Source organism: Bactrocera neohumeralis, chromosome 4 (assembly GCF_024586455.1).
Source record: "Bactrocera neohumeralis isolate Rockhampton chromosome 4, APGP_CSIRO_Bneo_wtdbg2-racon-allhic-juicebox.fasta_v2, whole genome shotgun sequence".
NCBI classification, from domain to species: Eukaryota; Metazoa; Arthropoda; class Insecta; order Diptera; family Tephritidae; genus Bactrocera; species Bactrocera neohumeralis.
In genome coordinates, this window is record NC_065921.1 from 51,684,279 (window position 1) to 51,697,336 (window position 13,058).

The window sequence follows — 13,058 nt, forward strand, 5'->3', positions numbered from 1 at the left end:
CTACTCATCGAGTTGAAAAATCAGGCAGACAAGAGAGCCGAATCATTTCAAACCGTCTTAGAGGGAGCGGTGGGTGAAATGGCGCTGATACAGCCAAAAACCCATAATGTTACAATAGTGTGTAAGGACCTAGACGAAATTACAACACCAGAAGAAATCTGCGAGGCACTAAAAAAAGAGTGTGGGTTCCAAAACCTGGAGAAAACAAGCGTCAAAAATATGAGGAAAACCCGAAGTGGCACACAAATAGCTCTTATTTGTCTGCGCGCTCAAGACGCTAAAGTTGCACTAAAATTGGGCAAAGTGAAGATAGGGTGGTCTATCTGTCGTCTTAGAGAATACTCACCCATTACCCGATGTTTTAGGTGCTTCCAACTGGGTCATATAGCACACAAATGTGTCAGTCAGACTGATCGGTCAGCCCTCTGTACACGCTGCGGAGCTGCAGGGCACGTAACAAAAGTATGCAAAAATGCCCCGACTTGTATGCTTTGCAAAGAAGAGCACTCCGTCTTAAGTACGACATGTCCGAAGTACGTACAAATGATGAAAACAATGAAAAAATGAGGTTGTTACAGCTAAACCTTAATCACTGCGCTGCAGCACAAGATCTGCTAATACAAACAGTCCAAGAAGAGAATATAGATGTCGCCTTACTAAGCGAACCATATAGACTGCGTTCGGAGAGCACTTGGTGTAAAGATAGAAGTGGCAAAGCAGCTTTATGGGCCTGCAAAGGACAAGCTTTCTCAACCCGCTCCAAAGAAGTCCATAACGGCTTTACATGGGCGAAGATGCAAGGTATATATTTTGTAAGCTGCTACGCTCGTCCTAGCGCAACAATTAGAGAATTTGAAGATTTTTTCCTGGAGCTGTCTCTAGAGACCAGAAACAAATCGCCAATAATAATAGCGGGTGATTTTAACGCATGGTCTACTGCTTGGGGTAGCAGAATTACAAATCACCGTGGTCGCCTCATTCTAGAATTTTTGAGTCAAACAAACCTCACGATTCTAAACAATGGCACAAAAAATACGTTTCAAAAGGGTAATAAAGGTTCTATAATAGACCTAATGTTTGCTAACGACACGCTTAGCAGACATATTAATATATAGCGACCATATGGCTATAATCGCTGAAGTTTCGTTCTCCCAAGAAAGGGAACTGTCTCGCAGAAATCCCTCTCGAAAACGTAGTTGGCGTGAAAAGGAATTTGATACCGACGTTTTTGAGAGTGTCTGGAGTGCGGCAAAGGCACCAGGCGAAGACGCCACCCACTTAGTATCCGCTGTGCAGAAGGAACTAGTTGCAGCATGCGACGCAACTATGCGCAGGACGAGATACAATAACAATCGAAAGCCGGTATACCGGTGGAGCGACGAAATTGCCAAGTTGAGGAAGCTCTGTCACTCAGCTAGACGTCGCGCTCAACGAAACCAGGGAGGGGAAAACGAAATCCGCCTCAGAGAAGCATTTAAATGCCAAAGAAAGCTCTTGAAGTCAGCCATTATCCGTAGTAAGAGATCCTGTTTCGAAAAGCTATGTGAGGAAGCTAACATAGACCCCTGGGGATCGGGATACAAAATTTGTATGTCGAAATTCAAAAATAAGTCGCAGCAACCTAAGAACGCATCATTTATGGAAAATGTTGTCGAAGCGTTATTCCCCACACATGCATCCATTTCCTACATTAAAAGAAACGAAGCTACGGAGCCACCTCTATTAGTCACAGAAGACGAACTATTGGCTATTGCGAAAAAAATCAAAAATAGAGCCCTTAAAGAAGCCAAAACTCTTAGACCCAATTTATTTATTAACATGTACAACGCGTGTATATTAGAAGAGGTGTTCCCCGATCCGTGGAAGATTCAGCCCTGGTTCTACTCCCAAAGCCAAAAAAGCCACCAGAAGAACCTTCATCATATCGACCTCTTTGCATGCTCGACACGATTGGGAAAGTGTACGAAAGCATTGTAAGAAACCGCTTGGAACTAGCTATCCAAAAAGCCGGCGGATTATCAGAGAGACAATACGGCTTCATAAAAAAGAGATCCACTATTGACGCACTACGAGAAGTCGTCGATATTGCGAAATGTGCAGTAAGTGGCAAAAGATGGAAAGGTGGACAAAAAAAAGTACTGTGCGCTGATTACCCTGGATGTCAAAAATACGTTTAACTCAGCAAAATGGGCAAACATAATTAAAGCTCTGGATGAAATACGTGCCCCTGAGTACCTCATAAATATAATAACGAGCTATTTTAAAAACAGAAAGCTGATTTTTGAGACGGACGAAGGCACCAAGAGCTACTCTATCTCAAGTGGAGTACCACAAGGCTCAGTGTTAGGCCCACTATTATGGAACCTTATGTATGACGGGGTGCTAAGAAGACAGCAACCAACAGACGTGAAACTAGTAGCTTATGCGGACGACCTCATGGTGGTAGCAGTCGCCAAAGAATTAGCTGACCTCAGAAATAAATGTAATGAGTGCTTAAATAGTTTACGCCAATGGTTCTCATCTATGAGTCTGAAACTGGCGGAGGAAAAAACAGAAGTTTTACTGATAAGCACTAGGAAGATAGAAGAACGAATAGAGCTCACCATAGGGGAATGCAAGATTACCTCGCGGCCGCAATTGAAGTATCTGGGGGTAATACTAGATTCCAAATTAAAATTTAAAGAACACTTGGAGTATACTTCCGCCAAGGCAAACAGAATTTATAATGCGCTATCGAGAATGATGACCAATAGAGGCTGTGTGCGTTCCAGCCGGCGATTCTTAATAGCGAAAGCAATGAGTTCCGTAATACTGTATGTGGCACCAGTATGGATGCAGGCAATGGATATAAAAGCGTATGCAAAACAAATAATTGCAGTGCATAGGCTTTCTGCAATTCGGGTAATTAGTGCTTTCCGGACTATATCGACCGACGCTGCTGAAGTATTAGCCAGCATGCCGCCCATTGACATCCAGGGGGACAAACTCGAGCGTTTATATCAATTATCAACGCCTAAAACAGTATCGGTAAGGACAGAGGAGAGAAACAAGAGTACTAAAATGTGGCAGGAGCGGTGGAATTCCTCATCCAAACGGCGCTGGACCCATCGACTTATACCGGACATCTACTCATGGATAGACAGACGACATGGGGACTTAGATTTCTATCTGACCCAAATACTTAGTGGACATGGATGCTTTAGAAGCTACCTTTTCAGATTCCACAATGACATTAGTCCGTACTGTCCGACGTGTACAGAGCATATAGAAGACTCTGAACATGTATTATTTCATTGCCCTCGATTTTCGAATACAAGGGAACAGCTAAAAACCGCACTCGGTGGTAGTTTTACGGTCGATAACTTGACGACACTCATGTGTCAGTCGACTAATAAATGGAAAGCTGTCAGCGAAGCGTCAAAAAAAAAAAAATGCTCGGGGAGATGTGAAGGTGGTCGCTTTTATGAATGAAGCGAGTTTGCTTGTTGAAAGTGCGCTTGCGTTCATGAATGAAATTGTTCTTGCTGTAAGATTTACTACATTTGGCTGCCATATTGACTTGTGACGCCGCTGATGCTATTTCAGACATTTGTTGTTTTTGTAGAATAATATTTGTAATTTTTGCGGATGACATATCTACATGTGAACGCATATAAATATGTATGTTGTGTATGCATTATTTGTGTGGGAATGTCATACGCACATATTTACATGTGTACGCAGATAAGTATGTCTGATGCCATTTCAAACGATTGTTTTTGTAAAGCAATGTTTGTAGTTTTTGGGGGTGCCATATTTGCATGTGTACGCATACATATGTATACAAGTATGTAGGTTTGTGTATGCGCTATTTATATACCAATGTCATACGCACATATTTATGTATGTACAGATGAGCAGTCGCACATGTTATTATTGATAAGTGATAATATGATTTGAATTCGCGAAAGCGAACATAAACACATATGGTCATGATTCATGTGAATATATGTATGTATGTATGTATGTAAGTTTTGAATGATAAAATAAACGATTAATGTTCAGTTATCACTATTGTAATATATTTCAATTTTTAAATAATATTATGATAATTTGTTATATAAATATGTAAGTATGAATATATCTAAGACAAAAAATAATTAAAAAAAGGCTTTAATTTTACATTACCTACGAACATTGCTCTGAAAAAGTAATTTAATTTAAATGTATTCAATTGTACATATATTCATAAATATATGTACACAAAAAGAAGTCATACGAATACACATGTTTGCATATAAACGTATAAAAATATAAGCAAAAGAGCGAACATACATATGTACGTCTGTTGGAGCAATACATATATAGTTTTGAGCATAATTTTTATTCCACGCGCTGCTCTGTTCAAGCAAAATGCTAAAATTTCTGCTGCAGAGCTGGCTGTGGTGAAACTGGACAATCTTAGCCAAAAATATTTTTACGATCTCCGCGCCGTGAACCTTCTCTATGATAGACGTTCTCTGCTATAAGCCGTCACTTCATCAGTTTGACAGTGCAGTTTTCATTTCTATAAAAATTTCGAAGAGGCAACATATCCCATTTGCATATATGCCGACGGCATTTTCATTTCGGTAATATGAAAACTAGAAGAACGAGTATTAAGACGGTTGGGTTATATTATAAAAAAAGAGTACACTTTCAAAATAACATTTTTTCAAAAAATTAATATTTAGTTTAATATTGTTAATTTACAAAAAAATTATGCAGATTGGGTTGGGAATGAGCGAACTATTAAAATTAATAAACTTATACAAGCATAAATCAAAATATCATTCCTCATTTTAAATTTATTATTTTAATTGGTATATAAAATTTATGCCACAGTTATTATGTAGTAGTCCAAAAATATGAATTCTTATTTTTCCCAGAAATACATTTGTGAAAAAAAGGATATTTTCCTTTTTTATTTTCCACATAAAAGATTTAAGGAGTTCAATAGCTCAAAACGTGCGCTACATCAGCTACCTACCCGACGGCATTTCGCAAATGATAAAATGAATTTTTCAAGAGCTCAAAGCATGCGCTACATCAGCTCGAACCTACCTACCCTACGCCTTTGCGCAGATATTATATTATCATAGCAAATGCACACATACAGATTTGGCAATGACAATAACAGTTAGTATTCTATAAATTCTATCCTGTCGAGATGCCCCGTATTGACCATTCCTGATTGTAACGCTGAGCAGTGTAGTACTCATTTTATTGAGCTAGAGATATTCTTGTGTGTAACGCTAAAGCGCCGTATTATTCAGTTTTCCCGTTTAAGTGACTTTTGTGATTTCCATTCCAAATTGTAACGCCGGGCGTAGTAAAACGCTCCGTGCCGATATATGAGACACTCAGTAGGGTTTAAGTGATTTTCCTTGTTAATTGCAACATCCAGCGTAGCGGATGCGCTGCGAATTTGGTGACTTTAATTATATTACTTTTCCTTTATTGTAACGCTGAGCGTAGCGACGCTCAGTGCTAATTTGGTGACTTTTGTCTAATCTAAATCTAAGTGATACGTTTATATGAATTTTATTGTGAATAAAGCAAACCATACGTAATATAAAAGTGTACTTTAATTCCGTAAAATCAGATATTCTACATCTATATTTTTTAATATTTATTGATATTCCTTTTAAGTGAAATGTAATCCGAAATCATAATCCGAAATACAGCTATTTACGTGACGAGTGATACGTTCACGGATGTAACGATTCAAACCCCTGTTCCTGTCGCTTCGTCGCTGTCAATGTCTGAACGATAGCAAGAATGATAGATAAAGAGATTACGCAATGCGCATGTTTGTTTTCAGTCAGCTGTTCTTGCTGATGTCACGGTTGACTTATTTTTCGCCCGCGCCTTTGAATGTGAACTCGAATTGTATTTTCGCGTGTAGTATTAATTGTGAAATTTTATATTTTTTAAAATGAGTTGCGCAGTGTTCAGATGCAATAATACAATGTTAAAAATAGTGCTACGAAATTGAGATTTTTCCATTTCCCTTAGGATAATACAGTACTAAAGCAGTGGATTCATTTTTGTGCACTTCGCGCCAGAAGCCTTCGAAAGAAATTTGCAGTTTGAAATGGGTAATTATAGCATTTTGATTACAACAATTTTACTTTTATAACCAAACACTCTTGCAGGTTTAAGTTCGCGGAATCCAACTAAGTTACTGCCTAGCGCTTTTCCCACGTTAACCACTGCTCCTGTTATGAACGGCAGAAAAGGATGGAGTCTCGTTCCAAAACAGAGATGTTAACAACAATGTTGAAGAATACCGCCCCTATTGAAGTAATTCAAACTGCAGGAGAGGAGGTCATCGATGAGAAAGACGAGAAAATACTGCATTTGGAAACAGAAATGTTAGTCCGAATTGATATTGATAAAGTATTTTTTTCTTACATAAGTATGTGTATTTCTTATTCTTTTTAGACAAAGGCTGAATAGTGTTGTTAGAACTTTGAATAGGTGCAAAAACGAGCAGTCAGCAGAAATTAAACGCCTTAGGATTTCCATTAAAACCTCGGAATTCCACAGAAATAATTTGGAGCAAAAACAACGGCCAGGTAAGTGCCAAAATTCTTAAAAGTATTATAAATTATATTATAAACCTAAAACTACAGAAAATATTCTTATTTAAAAATGTATTGATGTTAACAAATGCAAATATGTACTAACATACAAACTAAGATTTTGCACTGTTTCTTATCCTAATTATAAAAATAATCTTAACTAACAATTTATTCCATTTATTTATACGCATGTATGTATTTTTATTATATTTTTACAGGTAATATTTTTCAACGTGTGTCACATGATCTAAATTCCACTGACCCAATTGAAAAAATGTTGACTTGGAGATTCTCAACAACGACGGACTTGAGAATTTGGCATGGTACATCTGCCACAAACTCGGTAAAGACAACCTCGAAATTTATGCCAATTCAGAAAATTGTTCGTCTTATACTTGGGTGGATCACGTTTCTGAAGGAGGACTCTCAAAACCAACAGATATGTTAATGGAGCATATGAGAGCCTTGCAAGCAGTATTTGACGATGTAAATGGTACTGATTTGCATAGACTTACATATGTACAAATTACGCCCAGAAGCACATAGATTTAAGTAATTTTGTAAATTGTAGCTTGAAAGTAAAAGAATTGTTTTTCAGAGCTAGAATGTATTTTAGGATTCGTTCCTTAAATAAAAACTTAATCGAACATGTGTATAACAAAAAAAGAAAATTAAATAAGACAACATTGATACTTGGTCACAAAATATTCAGTCTTTTTATTTGCATAAATGTATATGGTTGAAACAAACACAGCAAAGAGACAAAATTGAATAATACAATGAAAAACCAATTAAATGAACACGTAGGTAAATGTTCACTATAAAATATTCAGTTATATTGATATCTTTTATTAATATTCACTTATATTGATGTTAACTTTTGATGATATTCATGTTTTTGTATGCCTACAATACAAAATTGCTTCTTATTGCAAAGAAAAACAAACAATTGAAAATCAGCTGATTGTACGTTGGTTAACCGTGACGTAGATGCGCAGAACGAACAAAATTTGAACTCGTCATTGCGCAATCTTGTTTCTATCATTCTTGGAACGATAGAGTGTATTGGTTTCAGAATGTTGCTTTGACAACTAGGTTCTATGTTCAAGAATGATAGAATACAAGATTACGCCAAGCAATTCATAGTATAGATGCACAGCAAAGAGACGTTAACATTTCAAGTGACATTTTACCATAGACAATTTTTTTTGAGTGAATACTGACAAATATTAACACTATAACTATAAAACTACATCTGTCGTTTTTTTGACGATGGCCATGGTTAGGAAAAGAAGAAGAACTACATCTGTCATCGAGAAAATAAAGAATTCAAACAACTATAATATAGTTATAGTGAAGCTATATATCCCTCAACTCCTTAAAAATGCATTGTCCGTTTTGTAAAAAGTGGATGGAACGGCAGAAAAAAAATAATAACTGTCCAGATTGTATTAAATTATTATTAAGATGCGACGAATGCTACAACATAATCGCTGTTACCTTCAGATTTTGTACCAAGTGTGGTAAGAATGTAGAACGAATAATACGCGTGAACAAAGCAAAAGTACAACAAAATATATTAAAGCAAAAGCTGCTATCTAAACCAAAACACGTTTCTACAATGCCATCTTCATCATCTGAGGAGACATTCTGTGAATTAAATTTATCGACAGAAGACATACAGGACATTCAAGTTATTGAAGACAGCCAAAAGCCCAACATCAAGAATGTTCTGGTAGATATTGATGTTATTGAAGACAGCCAGCAGCTCAACATTGATAATGTTCTGATCGAATCAGATTTGTCCGAGTCGCCTAGTACTTCCACCATATTATCATGTCCTGGCGAGCCAAGTGGTTCCCAAGTAGATGGAGCCAAGTTGTAGATGGAGCCAAGTTGATGGAAATAAAGAGTTACTAATACACGTTGACATTAAGGATCCAAATGCACATATTATATACATATTAAGTCATTTATTTATATTTATACACTTCATATACAAAAATTTAAAATTTTCTTGGATGTGCTCGTTTCTGGACAGTGAACATGATAAACAAATCTTTGCTTAAATTAAATACAACACAGTTATGATCATATAAAGTTAATTAATATAGTGCTTTCTGGTAGACAATATTTTTAGTTTTTTTTTGCGGTGCGTAAATAAATAAGGATGTTGGTTTTCCGACACGCGAACACGCAACGTATAATTGTCCATTTGCGAAACAGGGAAACTCTAAGTTTATTCCGCAAACTTGCAACGATTGGCCTTGCGATTTATTTATGGTCATCGCAAACACCAGACACACGGGAAATTACAACCTCTTAAAATCAAATGGCAAATCCGTTGGAATCATAAGTATTCGTGGGATTAAGACATCCTCTCCTTTGTATTTTCCTTTAATTATTTTAGCTTCGATGATGTTATTCATGAGTTTCTTCACAACCAATCTCGTTCCATTGCAAAGTCGAGGTTGATTAATATTACGCAGCATGATGACAACTGACCCTACTTTTAATTTCAAATTATATGGTGGTAGTCCAGGCAAGTCCAATGAATTTAAAAATTCTGTAGGATAGTTGACTACGTCATCCTGGTTTGTGGCCGTGTCAACTGATTTGTACGTAAACAACTCTCCTGGAAGGAAATTCTGAATGGTAGCATTGAGATCATCGACATCTTTGTTTTTTGCTGCCAATATTGCTCGTTCACTTAGCCAATCGTGGTTATTATATTGTTGTTTAATGTCCGGAAAAACACGCTGAATAAGCTCCTTTTTCGATTCCTGCTGTCAGGCCCAAACAAGACAATACTTTATTTGCCATCAACAAATACATATCTTCTATTATGATCAATGTGTCATTGTAAATCTCTGCCGTAATTTCCTATGTAGGATTCAAAGTTTCACAACGCACGCGATGCAACACATCCTCAGACATGTCATCCCTATATTTCATCCACAAATCATTCGGATTTGAGGGGAAACATGTCGATATTATAATCGCAAACAGTGTGCGAATTTGATGCGGCGATGAAGATATCACGGAATCCTTAAACGTATCATCCCAATGCGAATTGTTTTCAAGCAACCGTAATAATTGACACGCCTCACGGTAAGTCGCACACAGATGTCCATCAACTGTTCGCAATTGTTGCAAAGATGTCGGACCAGGAACATTCACCAATAAAAATCTAAGATAATAACATTCATCGTTATTAGGATGTACTGTATATATACGGCCTATAGCATCTGTGGCAAATACATTTTCATATCCTTCAAGTGGTGTTCCTTGTTTACGACGCTGAAAAGACTTTCTTGATGCGTTCCATGTGTAGTAGCGCGGCATATCAGCATACAGCAAAGTGCGAGAGAATTGATCAGTTGCACAAATTGAGAAGAAACCTGTCAATGTGGTCACAGGTGGACGTGCCGCTCTATCCACAGCGTTGTTTGGGCTGAAATTTTCTAAATGAACTGCCAAATGCTAATCAACGTGGCAAACCACGCTTTTGCCACTCAACAGAGTACATCCAACAACGTACTTGGCCATACACACGATGCTTTGTAATGAAATTCATTAAAGATTTTAATTTTTGCTTGTAAACTCTGGCTGTGATGTCATGCCTATCAAGTGGTGTTTGGTTGTGTAGCAGTTCCTTTTTTATTTCAATCCATTGTGGGTTACAGGTGAATGTAATAAATTGGTCTGGACGGCCATACTTTCGAACATAAGACATCGCATCTTGAGCGTACTCGTGCATGTGGCGCGGGCTTCCGATGTAAGTGGCCGGTAAAATTGTCATTCTTCCTACATTATTTACATTGCCGTCAGCATTGATTGCATCGCGAAGATGAATGTACTCTTCAGATCGAAGCTGCTGTTGGTTAAGACGGATGTATGTCAATCTTTCAGTCTCAATTTTGACGTACATGTCCACTGCATACTGATGAAAGAGCCGTTGACACATCAAAATGTGATTTACTTCACCTTCACGGATCATGAGTCTGTATGCATAATAATTCATGGCACTGACTTTTTTGTGTGTATCAGCACCTGGAAGTACATATGATAAAAAAAATACATATATATATATTGAACATATAAAATATTTTATTTATATTTTTACATCATAAGCTCTATGCGTTTCATATACACGTTTCAATTCATTGTTCCGGCGATGAAGTACAATATCTCTTGATTGCAAATTCTCTCCAACAACGACAATAGCCACATCATCTATTGTCGGTGAATTAAACCTCCTTGCATGCTCTCCAGCAGGTGTTTTGTCGGCTCTTATTACAATATTATGGCTGTCTGATGGCATCCGATCCAGTGCCATTTTGAACATCTTCACTAATTCATTATTCTCGTGAAAAAATGTTTGCAGTTGTTGGACAATGATTCGCTTGACGGTTGGATTATGACCACAACGTGTATCAACTTCCACATCTTGATTGCCCATAAAATAAATTTGCAAAAATTTATGATCTGCATCTGGCACTGGCAGCATTGCCCCCAGTAGGTGATGAATTTGTCTTTGTATCTGTAATTGTTTAAGAACTGGTTAAATTAATTGTGACACAAATACAAATAAGAATTTCACTAAAACAATAATGGTATACTACCTTGAATATAGGCATGAACCCCGTCTTGTACTATATGCGTTGCACCAAACGATGTCTTTGGAAGCAATTATTATATTTTTGGATGTTAGCCAAGAAGTGTTTAGACTCACTTTCCATCCCATTAACTAATGAGTGTAACGGTTCAGGTGGTGGAACCAATTGAGGCAATTGTACATTGCCACCAACACAACATAATCCTGCAGGTTCACTATTGTACTTTAATGCTTTACAATGTTGACAAATGATTGACATTTCTCCAATCGTCACAGATTTGTCGGCACTATAATCAAATTCCAGATCGTAGGAAAATGCTCCTCGTTCGAGGTTTACAGAAGCATTGCGTCTGCGGAATCAATTAAATTCGTTATCCCGTGCTCGCTGCTGTTGTGATCGATGTGCACGAACTCGTTCCATTCTCCCCCTATCCACTTGATAGTTATTTACTCTTGAACGTAATTCTCCCATACTTGTACGACTGTTATCATTATCAGCATCTCGCTGGTCATTAGTGCGGTTGGAGCGTAAAGTAGCTCGTTGCACATTTACACGACTTCGACGACCTATGTCAGGTCGTTTTCTTTTCCTCGGCATTGTAAGCAGCGAGAAGAAAATCACTTTTAGCAGTATTTCAATATTTCTCCAATTAAATGTTTCTTTTTTTTTAACATGAGATGACAAAACCAAGGATGTTAAAGTAGGAGCGCAGCAAAAAGTCTCTAAATTTATGGACAAAACAATGTAACGTTCGGATACACTTATTACTTTCCTATTTCTCCAATTAAATGTTTCTTTTTTGTAACATGAGATGACAAAACCAAGGATGTTAAAGTAGGAGCGCAGCAAAAAGTCTCTAAATGTATGTACAAAACAATGTAACGTTCGGATACACGTGCTTTTTACATGAGATGACAAAACAATGGAACGTTTGGATACACTTATTACTTTCTTATTTCTCCAATTAAATGTTTCTTTTTTTTAACATGAGATGACAAAATCAAGGATGTTAAAGTAGGAGCGCAGCAAAAAGTCTCTAAATTTATGGACAAAACAATGGAACGTTCGGATACACTTATTACAGGGCATCTCGACAGGATAGAATTTATAGAATACTAACTGTTATTGCCATTGCCAAATCTGTATGTGGGCATTTGCTATCATGATATAATCATTTGCGCAAAAGCGTAGGGTAGGTAGGTTCGAGAAGATGTAGCGTATGCTTTGAGCTCTTGAAAAGTTTATTTTATCATTTGTGAAATGCCGTCGGGTAGGTAGCTGATGTAGCGCACGTTTTGAGCTCTTGAACTCCTTAAATCTTTTGTGTGGAACATAAAAAAAGGATAAATATCCTTTTGTTTACAAATGTATTTTTGGAAAAAATAAGATAATAACAAAGGATAAAGATCCTTTTTTTACAAATGTATTTCTGGGAAAAATAAGAATTTATTTTTTTGGACTACTATATAATAATTGTGGCATAACTTTTATATACCAAATAAAATAATGAATTTAAAATGAGAAATGATATTTTGATTTATGCTTGTATAAGTTTATTAAATTTAAGACTTCCCAGCCCAATTTGCATAATATTTCTATAAATTAACAATATTATACTAAATATTAAATGTTATTTTGAAAATGTACTTTATTTTTATAATATAACACAACCGTCTTAACTCGCTCTTCTAACTTTCATATTACCGAAATTAAAATGCCGTCGGCATATGTGGAAATGGAATATGTTGCCTCTTCGAAACTTTCATATAAATGAAAACTGTGCTCTTAAACTGCTGAAGAGACAGCTTCTAGTTTACCATATATGGCAAACCAT

At 36.8% G+C, this 13,058-nt stretch overlaps 1 protein-coding gene across 1 annotated transcript; it reads left to right on the top strand.

The window, feature by feature from the left end:
- Positions 1–6,261: 6,261 nt before the first annotated feature.
- On the top strand, positions 6,262–7,247 carry LOC126754635 (uncharacterized). The gene is made up of 3 exons (XM_050466753.1): positions 6,262–6,395; positions 6,466–6,599; positions 6,824–7,247. Exons 1-3 carry the CDS (start codon positions 6,262–6,264, stop codon positions 7,051–7,053), a joined length of 498 nt encoding a protein of 165 aa, XP_050322710.1. The 3' UTR covers positions 7,054–7,247.
- The last annotated feature ends 5,811 nt before the right edge of the window (positions 7,248–13,058 follow it).